Here is a 17820-nt window from a genome sequence, read left to right as displayed (position 1 = left end):
CCACCTTAAGGCAGCTGTTAGTCTGATGTAGACCTGCACAGAGGAACTGATGGAACTGAGCAGGATGTTTGGACCCGATGTTTTTTCTTCATACTCTTCTGTCGCCTCCTCCCATTTCTGCACAGTTCTCACCCACTACTCTACCCCGTCATGCTTCCCCTTGCTACGTTGCTGACGAGTTGTGACTTAACTAAGAAATAAATACAAGGTATCAGTCTTTTTTTTTTTTTTTCAAAATTCCTTATGTCGTGGATACAAATAACACCAAGCAAACAAGCAAAACTGCACATGGTGCAATCCATTCCTGATTTAAGAACTAGGAAGAACCAAGAGCTAGAGAAAACCAGTATTCTAGACAAAATTTAAATCTGCAAAATAACGACGTGGGAAAGCTGGACTCTGAGAAATAATGACCACAAAAGAAAACTCATCGTAGCAAAGTGAGTAAAATTTGATACGTACATAAAGTACGTTGATGAATCGAATCTTTATATATGAGTTAAAACAGGAAAAAAGGTATGAAACATACACAAGAGAATAATATCACGGTAAAATGAATGGAAAACATTTGGGAAAATGTTACTGCATTGTTTAGAAAGTTGATCAAGGAATTAACTTGGCGTAAAGAAACTTATTCCAGAAACACTTTTTAAATAAAGATCCATTAATGTCTTAACATATTTGATTAAGATATTGGCTTCAAGTATATGGGAATCAGAATGACAGTCACAACTTGTCAGAAATGTAGCAAGGGTCGTAATGATCCTTCACCAAGATGAGCAAAAATTAACTCAGGGAAAGTTAGGCATTTTATATATTACTTTATTTAGCTAGTTAGGAGGATCAAAGCTGCCAAGGCCTGGGAAAGGGCAAGAAGAATTGGAAACAGCTTTTTTCCTTGAAAAAATTCGAAGGAAAACTGACATGTTCCTTGTAGCCAAAAAAACACTTTAGCTAAAAATATCTGACTTCAATTTAGCTCTAAAGTGAATGTCCCTTTACCTTGGTTTACTTCATATCCCTTTTGTTTCCCAGCCTGGTAAATCAGTAGTGTCACGTGTCGGGAAAGTTTATTTGAGGAAAAGAATAGAGTAAAATTTATTTTGGCAGGTAGTGTGAACTCTGAAATTTTTTAAAATGTGGATTAATTACCATGTTGTATTTTGCTGATTGCTTGAGTCTTTTAAAAAGGGTTATTTAAATACTACCCAGAATCTCAGATGAGAATGCTGTTTAGTGTTTCTCTTCAAAAAGTACAGAATAGATGTTACGTTTTCAAAAACCAAAAAGCAAAAGCCTGTTTCAGGAAGTGTAGTCTGTATGTGAGGTAATAGGCGAGTTGGTTAAATTATCTGGTCAGCTCATGTGCATACAATGACTAACATTTTTCATCTTACTCTTGTTTTTATGTATATCCAGAACTGACCTTCCCTTTCCAAGTTGTGATTTTTTTTTTCTTCCTTGTTTAGAAGAAGGTGTATGGGTGGGTGCATACATTTTTTGTTTCACAACACAGTCGGTTTTTTACTTGGTCACTGCTGTTTTGGTGGTAACTGGATGCCAAAATTGTATACTTCAACACTGCACCAGACTTTTGGCCTCTGTCCATAATCAAGTGAATTGCATTTGAAACAGCTCCTGAGGCTTTTATTTGGTATGGTATCAAATTTGGGGAGAGGGGGCGCTCAGGGTGGAAATCAAACCAGATTGCTTGACTTTGGTAAATCAAGTGGAAGATGATGCTTTGTTGACTTTTGGAGAGGTTTTCTGGGAGGTGTTTTTGTGCTTGTGTATATAGCTTTGTATAGTGCATTTACTGCAGCTGTTTACCGCTAAGTTACTGTAGTCACTCTTCCAAACATCTTTGAGAATAAAAGACTCAATTTCTATAATCAGTTCATTTCCCTTTTATTATATTTACTTAAGTTTTCCATTTGCTTTAATGCAGTAGAAATCTAGAGATAATTTTGTACTAGCTGTTGATTTTAGTACATAGGAATAATATCTGATTTCCCTTAAGTTGATTAAAATAGTTATTTAAAGTTAGTCAACAAATAGCAAAATACAAACTATTTAATCATGTATATGAGGTTGTCTTTAGTTGAGAACCGCAGCAGTAAACACCAAATGAAAGGGCACCTTATTTGGTTAAGGTTAAGACTGAAGTGGTCATTCAGCCCTTTTGATGGGTGATGGAGTATTTGCTCTCTTAAAATTAATTCAGTAACTGAAATGTCAGGCTTTTTTTTTTTTTTATTTATTTGAGACAGAGTCTCACTCCGTCACACAGGCAGGAGTGCGGTGGCACAATCTCAGCTCACTGCAACCTCCACCTTCTGGGTTCAAGTGATTCTCATGCCTCCCAAAGTGCTCGGATTATAGGCGTGAGCCACCACACCCGGTCGCCATGTTTACTCTTAGATGCAGAAAGTAGAATAAGAAATTATTTATTTTAGAAATTATTTTGATGAAGGGAAGCCTTTTTTTTTTTCTTTTTGTTTTTTGAGATGGAGTCTCCCTCTGTTGCCCAGGCTGGAGTGCAGTGGCGTGATCTCGGCTCACCACAACCTCCGCCTCCTGGGTTCAAGTGATTCTCCTGCCTCAGCTTCCTGAGTAGCTGGGACTACAGGCACGTGCCATCATGCCCAGTTAATTTTTGTAGTTTTAGTAGAGGTGGGGTTTCACTATGTTGGCCAGGCTGGTCTCGAATTCCTGACCTCATGATCTGCCCTCCTGAGCCTCCCAAAGTGCTGGGATTACAGGCATGAGCCACCATGCCCAGCCTTTTTTCTTTCTTTCTTTTCTTTTGAGATAGAGTCTTGCTGTGTTGCCCAGGTTGGAGTGCAGTGGCACTATCTTTGCTCACTGTAACCTCTGCCTCCCAGGTTCAAGTGATTCTCCCGCCTCAACCTCCTGGGTAGCTGGGATTACCGGTTCCCACCACCATGCCCAGCCAATTTTTGTATTTTTGGTAGAGACAAAGTTTCACCATGTTGTCCAGACTGGTCTTGAACTCCCGACCTCAGGTGATCCACCTGCCTCGGCTTCCTAAAGTGCTGGGATTACAGGCGTGAGCCACCGCGCGTGGCCAAAGGGAAGGTTTGCACTAGTGTAGTATTGGGTATTCTAACCAAAATGGTAGAGTTGCCAAATAGGGAATTTCATATCCGAACGTGACATGACTGCACGTTGGTGGTCTTGCACTCTGTGAGATGAATATTTGACAGTGTACATTTATAAATATATATATGTGTATGTATTCAGTGTTACATTTTATAATTGATGTAAATGTGATGATACCTAGTTTATAGCTAACATGGAGCCTCGACTCTTGACCCTCATCTCAACCTGAGCCCTGTTGATGTTTGGAGCTGGACAGTTAATTATTTGTGGAGGGTTGTTCTGTGTATTGTATGGTGTTCAGCAGGGCCTTTACCCCTAGATGCTAGGAGTGCCACTCCCAGTTATGACAACCAAAAATGCCTCCTGACATTACCAAATAATCCCCTGGAGGGCAGAATTGCCTTTGGTGAGAACTGCTGGTATAGATCTATCTACCTTGACTGGAAAGTGTGGTTAATTGTGTGTAGCAGTGTTCATTAAATGATTCAGGGGGAGGGGAAGGGAGCAAAGCAGAACTAGAAAAATGACTATGTAAGGTAGCTATGAAAGGTACTTTAGAATTGTTTCATAAGGTAATATATAAATGCAAATGAAATTTAAGCTGGTAGAGTAATGTACATGATGCAGAATAAAGATGTGATTGGAATTCTTGTAACACTGGTGGGGGGGGCAAAGGTTTTTTTGAGGGGTGTTGGAGAAGTTATGATGTAGAATATGGTGTGTCTTTGGATAGAGTATGTTCTTTCTCCATTTAAATTATGTAAGTATCTCGAAGTATATGTACATGTGTGTATTAAACTATTTTTTATATTCCTTTAGGTACTTAAGTTAGTGGATGGGAAACAGATTCCTTTGACTGACAGGGAAGAAATGAAAAAATTAGCTAGACAAAATGTGGATAAGTGGAAAAGAACTTCAAAGGCTTGGAGTTTAGACTTCTTTCTTATTCTTTTTTAAATCTCCTTAAATTCCTTTTGCTGTGGAGTTCAGATTTCTATAAATAATCAAAGTGATTCCAAGCCAGGGATGTGAGGAAGAATCCTAATTGACAAAATGGATATAAGGTCAATTAGATAGAATCATCAGGATTTGATAATAGGTTGTAGGTAGAGTTGAGACTGTAAATTTGAGCCTGTAGAACCTGAGTAATGATGGTCCTAGGGTTAATAAAGAGAAAATCTGAAGTTATTTGTGTAGAAAGTTTTTTCTTTTTTTTTGGAGGGGGAGGCAGGTGGGGAGGCTCACCTCAACCTCCACCTCCCAGGTTCAAGCAATTCTCCTGCCTCAGCCTCCTGAGTAGCTGAGATTACAGACATGTGCCACCATGCCCGGCTAATTTTGTATTTTTAGTAGAGACGGGGGTTTCTCCATGTTGGTCAGGCTGGTCTTGAACTCCTGACCTCAAGTGATCTGCCCTCCTCGGCCTCCCAAAGTGCTGGGATTACAGGTGTGAGCCACTTGCCTGGACTCTTTCTTTTCTTTTTCTTTTAATGATAAGTTACATTGTGTCTTAGAAGCAGATTCTCAAACTTGATCCACAACATAACAAGTAGTTTGTTTTAGTGGGTGATACTTTGGTTGTTTCCTTTGTGTTAAAGTAGAAATTCATTAAGTCAAGCTTTTTTCTCTCTATAGTTGTTTTTCTTCTCTACCACAGTATTACCCTGGTCAGGAAAGATACGTTGAATTCAGAACAGCTGCTTATCAGAAGAGAAAGTATGTAGCAAAAGAATCTTGACGACTTAAAAAATAACAAGTTTGGATACTTTGTTTTACAGTGTGTATTTCGGGCATGCATTCTGTCTTGTTTTGTTTTCTTTTTGAACATACATTCTGAAAGAATAGCTTTGTAGCACTAGGCTTCAAACTTGCTAGATACTTCCCAAGTAATTGAGTCACTGTTTATATAAGGACTCTGAAATTAATCTTTTTTTTTTTTTGCTCATAATTGAGATTCATTTTCATTTCTTGCTTTTTTTTAAAAAAACTTTATTGAGACTTTGTGTTTTGTTTTTTTTGAGACAGGGTCTTGCTCTGTGGCTCAGGCTGGAGTACAGTGGCACAGTCACAGCTCACTACAGCCTCAACACCCTGTGCTAAAGTGATCCTCCCAGCTCAATCTCAATCTGCAGCTGGAACTACAGGCATGCTCCCCGTGCCTGGCGTGTGTGTGTGTGTGTGTGTGTGTGTGTGTGTGTAGACATGAGGCCTCACTATATTGCCCAGATTGGTCTCAAACTCCTGGGCTCAAGTCATCCTCCTGCCTCAGCCTCCTTAAGTGTTTGTATTACAGGCATGAGGCACTGTGCCTGGTTTATTTTTTGCTTTTTCACTTGTTTCTTTTTTCCCCCCTGCACTAAAGTTACTTTAAACAAAAACAAAAACAAAAACAATCCCACCATAAAACTGCAAAGACATTAAATATTGCTTTTAAAAATATAAATAGCTCTTGGTTGAAGTTGTTTCTTGATGGTGGCTATCTAAGGCATGTATTTTTATACTCTAAGTTACTTTTCTTTTTTTTCCTAGCACGACATCATAAAATAAATCCATCAGAATGACACCTTCTCAGGTTGCCTTTGAAATAAGAGGAACTCTTTTACCAGGTATTGTAAAAGTTTTACTTTAAAACAATTAAAATTAAATTAGCATGTTTCTTATCTGGATTACCTTAAATATGGAGTTGCTATTAGAGTGGGCCTGACTTTTTGGATGAAAATATCTATAGGTCTTGCCTGACAGCAGAAATGTGCCTGGAGCATAGTAAACACACCAAAAACCTCCTCAAACTCTGTCTTGTTCTCATGTTTTCCCAAGAAAGCTATGAATTTATACCTAATTTTGCACAGGGCAGAGATGGTTGGGCTGTGGTTTCTAGGCAGTATGAAGATGAAGGAAACTTTGCTAGTGCAAGAAGTTGGTAGGCCGGGCGCAGTGGCTTATGCCTGTAATCCCAGCACTTTGGGAGGCTGAGGCGGGTAGATCACTTGAGGTCAGGAGTTCAAGACCAGCCTGGCCAACATGGTGAAACCCCATCTCTACTAAAAATACAAAAATTAGCCGGATGTGGTGGCATGTGCCTGTAATCCCAGCTACTTGGGAGGCTGAGGCAGGAGAATTGCTTGAACCCAGGAGGCGGAGGTTGCAGTGACCTGAGATCGTGCCATTGCACTCCACCCTGGGTGACAGAGCCAGACTCCGTCTCAAAAAAAAAAAAAAAAAAGAAAGAATAAGGTGGTGAAACAATTGGCTGGGATAACCTTGTTCCTATGTGTGAATATGTTTTTAGCTTCATTGTATTTTTTGCTATCCCTTAAAGTGCTGTGAGATAATTTTAGTATAAGATAGCATGTCAAAGCCGTATCACACTGGGCTCTCATAAAACTGAGGTACCTCTCGGTTTTATGTACTCTGGCTATACTGGCCTTTCAGTTCCTTAAATGTGCTGCATTCCTTCCTCCTTTCTTCCTCTTTTAGGACGTTCTCAAATGCTGTTTCCTCTGCCTAGATCTTTGCCCACTCTCATACTCCCCCGGTTCCTTCTCTTCTCTCCCCTGTCCCCACTGCCAGCCTCCAGATTCCACTAGGTTCTGGCCCTATTTTATAGCACCTCTTGGAGATTTTATAGAATTATTTGAGTGACAGATTGTAAACTCTGTTGAAAACATTACCTTTTTTTTGAGATGGAGTGTTGCTCTGTCGCCCAGGCTAGAGTGCAGTGACGCGATCCCGGCTCACTGCAACCTCCGCCTCCCGGGTTTAAGCAATTCTCCTGCCTCAGCCTCCCAAGTAGCTGGGATTACAGGTGTCCGTCACCGTGCCTGGCTAATTTTTGTATTTTTAGTAGAGACAGGGTTTCACTATCTTGTCCAGTCTGGTCTCAAACTTCTGACCTCGTGATCCACCTGCCTCTCGGCCTCCCAAAGTGCTGGATTACAGGTAGGAGCCACCGTGCCCAGCCCCCCCCCCCCTTTTTTTTTTAATTGAGATGGAGTCTCACTCTGTTGCCTAGGCTGGAGTGCAATGACGCGATCTCGGCTCACTGCAACCTCTGCTCCTCGAATTCAAGCGATTCTTCTGTTTTGGGCTGCTGAATAGCTGGGATTACAGACGCCTGACACCACACCTGGCTAATTTTTGTATTTTTTGTAGAGATGGGGTTTTGCCATGTTGGCCAGGCCAATCTCAAACTCCTGACCTAAGGTCATCTGCCTACCTTGGCCCCCCAAAGTGCTGAGATTACAGATGTGAGATTACAGACCGTGCCTGGTCAAAATATGACCTTGTCTTGTTTATGCTGAATTCCTGCACCTAGCAGAGAGCCTGGATCAGAGCAGGGGCATAGTATTTGTATTCAAAGAATGAGTGAATGACTCACACTACATCTAGCTTCTTTATTCTAGCATTCATCACAGCAATTGGCAGAGTATGTGTGAGTCTAAGTTCAAATTCTTAGCCAAGATGATCTGGTATAGTTCTACCCCTGGGCAGAATTGAGCAGATTGAAGATTGCTAGTCAGCTGATGGGTTGGCTCCCTTGAGCCAAGTGCTCACCTCTGGTTTCGTGTGTGGCTGCTTCCATGGAGAGAAGACGGAATTTTCTCTTTCTGGGGAGTTGTAGGCAGGCAGTTGAAGCTAGAAGGAGCTGGCCATGTCAGGCAAATGGACTGACCGCAGAACTGGCCACAGAAGTGTCAGCTTGATTGGGGTCAGGGGGATGCTTATTGTCAGGGATTAGAGGGAAGGAGATAATGGTGGATGTGGATATAGATGACTCTGTATGTGCCAAGGAGGAGGCTGAGGGACAGCAAGGGGATACTGGGGGAGACCCCACCTCAATTCCCCCATCACCTTGATTTCCTCGCTGCACAGGAGGAAGGACCGTCTGCTAAATGTAGCGAGAATGGTAGTGCAGAGAGGACTGACCTTGGGGGAAACAAGTACAACCAGGAGAGGATACAAATAGAGTATGTGGAGGTGCTGTTTGCAGATTTCTTTAGTAAGCATTCAAGTCTTCATAATCTTTTATAAATGAGAGCCAATTAAAGAAAAGTCTGTTTGTTTTAGTGAAAAATTTCCTCATTTTCAGCAGCCGTATTCCCCTGGAATCAGCAGAAAGAGAAAGTAACATTGCAGGGGGAATTGGTAAAATGCAGGAGCACCTATAAGAGGAAAGTGAACCATTGAGTCCCCATTTTACTTTTTCCAATTGGAGTTTGTTCTTTTCATAGCAAAAAGTAGCCTGCTGTTTTATGTGGGGGATGAGAAATAACGAGTCCATGAAGAAGTTTTTTTTTTTTTTTTTGTTAAGAGACAGGGTTGGCTGGGCATGGTGGCTCATGCCTGTAATCCCAGCACTTTGGGAGGCCGAGGTGGGTGGATCATCTGAGGTCAGGAGTTTGAGACCAACTGGACCAACAAGGTGAAACTCCGTCTCTACTAAAAATACAAAAATTAGCTGGGCATGATGGCACGTGCCTGTAGTCCCAGCTACTCGGGAGGCTGAGACAGGAGAATTGCTTGAACCCTGGAGGTGGAAGTTGCAGTGAGCTGAGATTGCAACACTGTACTCCAGCCTGGGCGATGGAGCAAGACTCCATCTCAAAAAAAAAAAAAAAAAAAAAAAGATTAACAGGGTCTCCCTCTATTGCCCAGGTTGAAGTGCAGTGGTGCAGTCATAGCTCCTCAAACTCCTGGACTCTGGTGATCCTCCTGACTCAACCTCATGAACTGGGACTGTAGGTGCACAACACAGTGCCTGGCTAATTTTAAAATTATTCTTACTTAAAAATTTTTTTTGTACAGACAGGGTCTCACTATATTGCTCAGGCTGGAGCGCAGTGACGCAATCTTGGCTCACTGCAACCTCTACCTCCCCAAGGTTCAAGTGATTCTCATTCCTCAGCCTCCCGAGTAGCTGGAATTACAGGTGTGTGCTGCCATGCCCAGCTAACTTTGTGTTTTTATCTATTTTATTTAAAAAAATATTTTTTCGAGACAGAGTCTTGCCCTGTCACCCAAGCTGAAGTGCAGTGGCATGATCTTGGCTCACTGCACCCTCCACCTACCAGGTTCAAGCGATTCTCCTGCTTCATCCTCCTGAGTAGTTGCGATTACAGGTGCTTGCCACCATACACGGCTAATTTTTTTTTTTTTTTTTAAGAGTCTCGCTCTGTCGCCCAGGCTGGAGTGCACTGATGTGATCTTGGCTCGCTGCAGCCTCAGCCTCCTGGGTTCAATTGATTCTCCTGCCTCAGCCTCCTGAGTAACTGGGATTACAGGCGCCTGCTACCACACCCAGCTAATTTTTGTATTTTTAGTAGAGATGGGGTTTCACTATGTTGGCCAGGCTGGTCTTGAACTCCTGACCTAGTGATCTGCCCGCCTTGGCCTCCCAAAGTGCTGGGATTATAGGCATGAGCCACCGCACCCGGCTTGCACCCAGCTAATTTTTTATTTTCAGTAGAGACGAGGTTTCACCATGTTGTGCAGGCTGGTCTTGAACTCCTGACCTCAAGTGATCCACCCACCTCAGTCCCCCAGAGTGCTGGGATTACAGGCATGAGCCAATCTCACCTGGCCTTTTTGTATTTTTAGTAGAGACAGGGTTTTGCTAGTTGGCCAAGCTGTTCTCAAACTCCTGGCCTCAAATGATCTCCCTGCCTTGGCCTCCCAAAGTGCTGGGATTACAGGCATGGGCCACTGCGCCCGGCCCACATGTATTTAGAGCCCTGAAATCTGAATGACTGTCACACTTGGAATTTTAGTTAATTTTTAGATAGTCCAAGCTAATAAAATGCTCATGCAGGTGGCTAAAGCTGAGTACAATTCTAGTCTTACTAGAGCAGTGCCTCAAGCTTGGAATCCCAGCTGTTCTCAGAATGTGGAGGAGTCTGTCTTGAGCCAAATTGGCAGTTGGACTCAGTTCATTATCTTTTTCTTTATGAATTTTAATTGTATTCAGAATGTGTTGATATTTAAGTCAGAGACTTCTACGTACTTTTATCCAAGTGTGTTCTGCTAAATATATAAAATTTAGCAAGAAGAGGTGGTAGCTTTATGTTGGCTTTTAAAGTCTATTGATAAGTGTTCAAAAGAAATGATACATTACCTTAGTTAAGAAGTACTAGATTTGGGCTGGGCGCGGCGGCTCATGCCTGTAATCCCAGCACTTTGGGAGGCCAAGGCGGGCAGATCACCTGAGGTCAGGAGTTCAAGACCAACCTAGCCAATATGGTTACCCCATCTTTATTAAAAATACAAAAATTAGCCGGTTGTGATGGTGCGCACTTGTAATCCCAGCTACTAGGGAGGCTGAGGCAGGAGAATTGCTTGAACCTGGGAGGTGGAGGTTGCAGTGAGCCCAGATCATGACACTGCACTCCAGCCCAGGCAACAGAGCAAAACTCCATCTCCAAAAACCAAGAAGTACTAGATTTTCCAACTATATAAGTCTTTGTTTTGATGGGTTTTTAATTACATTTCTGCTCTCTCATTGATAGTTTTGTTTCTGTTGTTTTTGAGATGGAGTCTTGCTCTGTTGCCCAGGCTGGAGTATAGTGGTGTGATTTCGGCTCACTGCAACCTCTGCCTCCTGGGTTCAAGTGAATTCTCCTGCCTCAGCCTCCTGAGTAGCTGGGATTACAGGCATCTGCCCCCACACGCCCACCTCAGCTTCCCAGAGTGCTGGGATTACAGGTGTGAGCCACCACGCCTGGCCTTAATAATGTTCTTGATGTGAAACTTATTAGTAGCTACTGTTTGACTTTCTAGAAAATATTGATTAACAACCCTTTAGAGTACTGATAGGCATTTAGTGTTTGTCTGTTAAAATTGGAAGCTGTCTTGAAAGCAGAGACTGTGGTTTTATCCCTTTTGTACTCTTGGGTTCTTGTTACTGGCTCAATGAGTAGTTGAACAGATGAAGAAAACTTCATCCGTATGCCTTCCCCCTTTTCTCTGGCTTTGGTTCTAGAAAGGTGAGTCGAGTTAATTGGCAGGTGTTAGTGAGTGGTAGGTACCTGGGCCCAAACCTATATCTAGTGAGGCTCTTTCATCTCTGCTAAAGGGGGCAGCATATCTGGTTGAACTAATGCAAACTTCCCTGCTTATCCCACTGTGACTGATTGTTCTGTTTCTCTGTGACTGATTGTTCTGTTTCTTTAGGAGAAGTTTTTGCAATATGTGGAAGCTGTGATGCTTTGGGAAACTGGAATCCTCAAAATGCTGTGGCTCTTCTTCCAGAGAATGACACAGGTGAAAGGTGAGTATGGAAATGTGAGGTTACAGAATAACTGACATTAACCTTATGATGTTAGGGGCTTTTAAGATATCTTGGTATTTTTTCTTTTAGTTATAATTTTAATCAACATTATCACGTTGCATAGTTTTATGAGTGAAATAATTTTACAAAATTTGTGTGGGAAAAACAGGTTCCTCTCTTACTGTTAATCGCCGCCTCTCAACCACTTTCATTTCTTTTTTTTTTAAATGTATTTTTTATTTTTACAACTCAGGATAATTGAATATACTTTTAATTCTTGACTGGTTCTTTAGGTACTTACCACCATAATTAGTTAGACAGGGTCTTGCTCTGTTACCCAGGCTGGAGTACAGTGGTGTGATCCTAGCTCAATGCAGCCTTGAACTCCTGGGCTGAAGCGATCCTTGCGCCTCAGCCTCCTGAGTAGCTGTGACTATAGGCACCCATGACCATGCCTTGTTAATTGTGGTTGTTTTTTTGTTTTTTGTTTTTGGTGTGGAGATGGCATTACTTTTTTGTTTGTTTGTTTTTTGGGGTTTTTTTGGCACAAAGGTGGTGTCTGGCTATGTTGCCCAGGCTGATCTCAAATTCCTGGACTTGAGATCCTCCCACCTTGCTTTCTTATTTAAAGAAACATTTTAAGGCATTAACATTTGTCTGGTCAGTATATATTATTTTCTTCTTTTTAATTTTTTCTGATTTCTTTTTTTAATGGTAAGTACTTACCATTACTTGATAAGAGATCTTGATAAGAGATCTAATTTTTGTATTTGCCTATAAAAGTATTTCCTTGACGTATGTGGTGTTAAAAGGAGCAGAGAGTGGAACACATACTTAAATAGCTTAGCTAATATAAAGAAATGTATTCGCTAGTGGCATTGAATCCATCAGTAAACTTAGTATGGGCCCAGTGGATGGAGAAAGGTAAATCTGGGTGTCAGCCACTCTTCTGCAGTTAAGTGTGAGCTTGGGCGGCTGATGTCTGTAGGCCTCAGTTACCTCATCTGCATGATAAAGGGGTTAGCATAGATGAGTGGATGTCAGCAGAGGTGGCACTTACCCCACTGTGGATAGTTGGAAGTGTCATAGGTTTTCCTAAATAGCATACAGTATATCCAGTGCCTGATTAGGTGATTGCTAAGGCTCTATTTTTCTGTAGAGCAGCATGTCTTAAAATGTGGCCTGTGCACCAGTACCAGTCCAAAAGACTTTAAAAAAAATCAATCCATGATGTGAGAAATACAAAAATTGAGAGCAAGCATTTAGAAATGTGTATAGCAGTTTGACTCTATGCATGTCACTGTGGACACATCTCATTGAACTGAGTATGTAGATCAGAATATTGGTCACCAGACAGGTTGAGTAAAGCAAACAAAAACTGCTGGTCATTCACAGCAAATAGTTTGAGGAGCACTGGTGGTAAAGCAACGGAAAATAACAAAGGGAAGTAAAAAAATAACAGTAATGTAAGCTAGGAGAAAGAAAATTTAAAAACACAGAACTCCCTTTTTTCTAGTTTGTCACTAGTATGACATATTTTCTCAGCCAATTCTCAGCTCTCCTTATAAGAGTTCTGTTGGTAAATAGTATTACTTTAATAGTATATATTCTTTACTAGTCTTTCACAGACTAGTATTTCCTTCAAGTGGCTATTTTTTCTTCGATTTTCAGATCAGCCACTCTGGTCTGAAGTGAAACCTCATATCTTTCTGAACTTGTCTCTAAAACACACCCCTGCCTGTCCTAAGTCAGTTTCAGCCAACTTGGTCAAAAAGATGTGAACAGGATAAGACACTTAACAATTTTCAGAGGACCAGCTGTTCATATGTTGTGCATGTACAATGAAATAGAACTGATTCACAGGTAGCAGGTAAACAGTGTTTCTCAGGGAGAACGGAGTAGATACACAGGAATCCATGTGCCTTTAGACAATATTCGTGAGTTTTAGAATTGTGTTTCTTTGGAATTTTAATGTGCTCTGCATCTAAGTCTGCTGTGCCCCTGTCTTTCAGGGAGCGTCTTAAACTTTCTCTTACCAGCTCTCCCTACGCACAGGCTCATGGCAGCTAGAGCTCTCCTGGAATTTTTTTCTGCTTAGAGATAACTTGAAGGTCATGGTATTGTTTCCTAATACTGCTGAAGATGTGGGTCACTTGTGGTTTCATTTGCCCTCCTTGTAGATTTTATGGTATTTTGGGAAAGGATATAAGGGCAATTCAGAATTAGGCAGCTGCACTAAACCACCATATGACTACCCGTCTTTCCTGGTTTTGATTTAATTTCATCAGATTATTTTGTCTTTAGTTCACCAAATAGTTCTGATTCTTTTTTTAAAAATTTTTTAGACACGGTCTCATTCTGTCACACAGGCTGGAGTGCAACGACACAATTTCAGTTCACTCTAACCTCAAACTCCTGGGCTCCGGTGATCTTCCTGCCTCAGCCTCTCGAGTAGCTAGGTGTACACACCATCATGCCCAGCTCATTAAAATTTTTTTATAGAGATGAGGTTTCACTGTGTTGAGACCTAGGCTGTTTGTGAACTCCTGGGCTCAAGCTGCCCTCCCGCCTCAGCCTCCCAGCGTGCTGGGTATAAGCCACTATGCCTGGGTTCTGGTTCATTCTTAAATTTGCCACATTTGCTTAGACAAGTGGAGTAAAAAGACTCACTGCTTTGCCTTCTTCATCTCTTGTTTTCATTTAGTGGTTCTTTACCAGGGATCGCATTAGAATCACTTGGGAGGACTTGAAAAAAAATACACATACCTAGATCCTGCTCCTGGAGATTGAGAAATAATGGCTGAGAGAGAGGCTGCAGCACGTTTTTCAAAGCTTATTAGTAATTCTACTCTGCACTAGTGGGGCTGGTTTCACATGCTCCAGCTGGCTGTTTTGTAAATGAGGTAGTACTGGGAATTTGTCCCCCCCGCCTTTTTTTCTTTTTGGGGTAGCAGAAATGGCAACTTTCTATTCTTAATTGGAAGAGTCCACCTGGAAACCTCTGTTGAAAAGGATTCTGAGGCTTATTGGGGAAAATTAGGGAACATGTGTCAAGCATTTGCTATTCTTTTTTTGTTTTTGTTTTTGTTTTTGTTTTGAGATGGAGTCTCACTCTGTCACCCAGGCTGGAGTACAGTGGCGCGATCTGGGCTCACTGCAACCTCAGCCTCCTGGGTTCAAGTGATTCGCCTGCCTCAGCCTCCTGAGTAGCTGGGATTACAGGCATGTGCCATCTCGCCTGGCTAATTTTTATATTTTTTTGTAGAAATGTGGTTTCATAATGTTGGTCAGGCTGGTCTTGAACTCCTGACCTCGTGATCCGCCCACCTCAGCCTCCCAAAGAGTTGGGATTACAGGCGTGAGCCACCACGCCTGGCGGCATTTGCTATTCTTGCTTTAAAGCAGTGATTTTTATTTATTTATTATTTATTTATTTTTTATTATTATACTTTAAGTTCTAGGGTACATGTGCAGAATGTGGTTTGTTACATATATATGCATGTTCCATGTTGGTTTGTTTAAAGCAGTGATTTTTAAAAATGTACATACCTTAATTAAAAAATACTTTATTGCTAAAAAATTATACAATCATTTGAGCCTTTAGTGAATTGCAATCTTTTTGCTGGTGGAGAGTTTTGTCTCAATGTTGATGGCTGCTAACTGATCAGAGTCGTGGTTGCTGAAGGTTGAAGGACAGTGTCAATTTCTTAAAATAAGACAGTGAAGTTTACTACATTGATTAACTGTTCCTTTCATGAAAGATTTTTCTGTAGCATGCAATCACCATAACAGATATAATAATAACAAAAAAGTTTGAAACATTATGAGATTTGCCAAACTGTGACATAGACACGAAGTAAGCACATGTTGTTGGGAAAATGGCACTGATAGACTTGCTCGACTCAAGTTTGCCACAGACCTTCAATTTGTAAAAAGCACAGTATCTGTGAAGTATAATAAAGTGCAATACAATGAGCTATATCTGTATTTATTTTAGGAGCTAAGCTTGTATAAGAGTAAGGACAATGCCCTAAAACCTGTCTTAGCAGAGCCAGGTAGGGCTAAACTACTCATGCTGAATTAACGTTTGGTTAATGGTCTATGACAGGGGTTCTCAAAGTGTTTATAAAAGTTACCTGGAGGCGGCTGGGCCTGGTGGCTCATGCCTGTAATTCCAGCACTTTGGGAGGCTGAGGCGGGTGGATCATGAGGTCAGGAGATCAAAACCATCCTGGCTAATGCGGTGAAACCCATCTCTACTAAAAATAAAAAAACAGAGTTAGCCAGGTGTGGTGGCGGGTGCTTGTAGTCCCAGCTACTGGCGACGCTGAGGTGGGAGAATAGCATGAACCCGGGAGGCGGAGCTTGCAGTGAGCCGAGATCGTGCCACTGCACTTCAGTCTGGGTGACAGAGCAAGACTCCGTCTCAAAAAAAAAAAAAAGTTACCTGGAGGCTAGTTAAAATACAGGTTACTGGGCCCCCACCCCCAGAGTTCCTAATTCAATAAGTCTGAGTAGGGCCTGAGAATTTGCATTTCTAAGAAGCTCCCAGCTACTAATGATGGTCTGGGACCATGCTGTGGATAGCACTAGTTTATTATTTGAAGCTAAAACTCAGTTACACTAATGAATTGTAGTGAATTCTTGACCTTAAGGCAGCTGTTGAGTCAAATCTTTAGTGTCTGTTAGAATAACATAGTTCAGAGAAAGACATTGGCCTGAAACAAGATACAGGTTCTGACTGCTTGTCTGAGGAATAGCCAGAGCCTGGGCAGGACAGCTTAGAATAAGGGATAGTCAAGAACGGGAGCGTAACTCATGTTTATCTTTCATTTGTGACACAAAAGCTGCGACCCAAAGTCTCTTATCAGCCATGTAACATCCCTCGCTAAGTGGGAAGTCACAGAAGATTCTGACTCTGGCTTCCACTTTTGTATAACTTGAATTTTCTGTTTGGAAACTTATCCTGGCTCTTTATATGGCTGGTTCCTTCTCATCATTGAGACCTCAGCTCAGACAGCGCTTCCTCATTAAAACCTTCCTTCCTTTTAAAAGCCTCCTCCAGAACTTCGTTGTGTCTATCTTCTTTGGTTATTTTTCTATCTACCCACACAGCAAAGGAAGCTCTTTGAAGATGAGGCTCTTTCTGTGTTCCCATTGCCTGCTACAGAGTAGGCCTGTAAAATTTTGTGTAGGAATAAATAAGTGATATTGGTCATACGTTTTATTTGAGGGGTTTTGTGAATTAAGAAGTCTTTATGCACTGTAGTTTGATATTGATGCTGCTGCTTTTAATTTTCTTTCTTCACAGCATGTTATGGAAAGCAACCATTGTACTCAGTAGAGGAGTATCAGTTCAGTATCGCTACTTCAAAGGGTACTTTTTAGAACCAAAGGTATGTTTTCTTTATCTAGTTTCCAATTTCTTTAGCACTTCCTTTAAAAGCAACTCACTTAAGTTTGAACACATTCGAAGTAAAATTCATTTGCTTTGGTCAAATAAGGAATAGAACTCTTGATTAATAAAATTTACCAAAACCAAGGAAGTAGCCACTTCAGAGGCAGATGATGTCTGCCATGGAATTTTAAAAAGACATAGTAAGTATGTTCTGCAATATTCTTATGAAATTGGTTTTAATGTGTTCTCTATAAGTGTGCATTTTCGGTAACTTTTGTAAACTAGTTAGGAACCACTTGCAGAGGTTTTACTTTTGGTTTTGTTTTTTAATCCTTATGTGATGTAAATACATTTAGAGAAGTATATAGCCTGTTTTAAGTGAGTAATTAAAAAATTATTTCACAGCAGCCATCTCTTAGTGGCTGTGTTAACTCTGATCAAAATTTAATTGATTCCTTTTAGATTTTTTCAAAGATGTTATTGATAAGACCCCTATCTTTTCTGGAGGCCTTTGGCATATCTATTCTAAATTTGCCTGTTCACAATTCATTATTTTGGGATTGTTTTCATATTCAGAAAAGAAAAAAAGTTAATCATTTTCCTTTTATTCTAAAGCTACTTATTTGCTGAAAGGATTCTTTTCCTTCAGACTTTTACATTTGACACCCTTGGGCTGCATATGAACAAGGGTTTAGGCAGGGGTCTAGGAAACAAATCATGGATTAGCTCTTGTTAAAAAATGTATTTCCTTTGGGAGTCATTAAGTGTTTTTGTTACATGTGAAAAGTGCAAGCAGCCACTGTTACCTTGTGCTCTTAGCCACCATTATACAAAGAAAAGAGACAAAATGACAAAAAATGACAAACCCACTTTAGCTGTCTTTTGCACCTATTACGTTTCTTGTTCCAAGAATATTTTGTGAATACCCAGTAATTGAACTTAAATTACATTGTGGTTGATCATTGTGTTGGCTTTTCTTGACAATAGTTTCACTTTAACTTAAGAAAAGGGCATCTCATTTATTTGGCATGGGGTT

The 17820-nt window shown here is 41.0% G+C and overlaps 1 protein-coding gene across 4 annotated transcripts in view; it reads left to right on the top strand.

Annotated features, from left to right (window-relative positions):
• Positions 1–17820, top strand: part of GPCPD1 (glycerophosphocholine phosphodiesterase 1) — a 66310-nt gene that overhangs the window by 947 nt on the left and 47543 nt on the right. Inside the window, exons 2-5 of one of the 4 annotated variants that reach the window (XM_019017344.4) lie at positions 4781–4839; positions 5653–5729; positions 11290–11386; positions 16698–16782. In XM_019017344.4, the coding sequence (XP_018872889.1) occupies positions 5681–5729; positions 11290–11386; positions 16698–16782 (231 nt within the window). In that variant the 5' untranslated portion in view covers positions 4781–4839; positions 5653–5680. Of the gene's footprint in view, positions 1–269; positions 441–4776; positions 4840–5652; positions 5730–11289; positions 11387–16697; positions 16783–17820 lie in introns of those variants that run through there. The other 3 variants (XM_019017345.4, XM_063702176.1, XM_055372534.2) reach the window with 3 other exon arrangements.

Source organism: Gorilla gorilla, chromosome 21, assembly GCF_029281585.2.
Source record: "Gorilla gorilla gorilla isolate KB3781 chromosome 21, NHGRI_mGorGor1-v2.1_pri, whole genome shotgun sequence".
In the NCBI taxonomy this organism is placed as follows: domain Eukaryota; kingdom Metazoa; phylum Chordata; class Mammalia; order Primates; family Hominidae; genus Gorilla; species Gorilla gorilla.
Note: the sequence above shows the minus strand (reverse complement) of the source record. Positions and strands in the feature narration are given on the sequence as shown.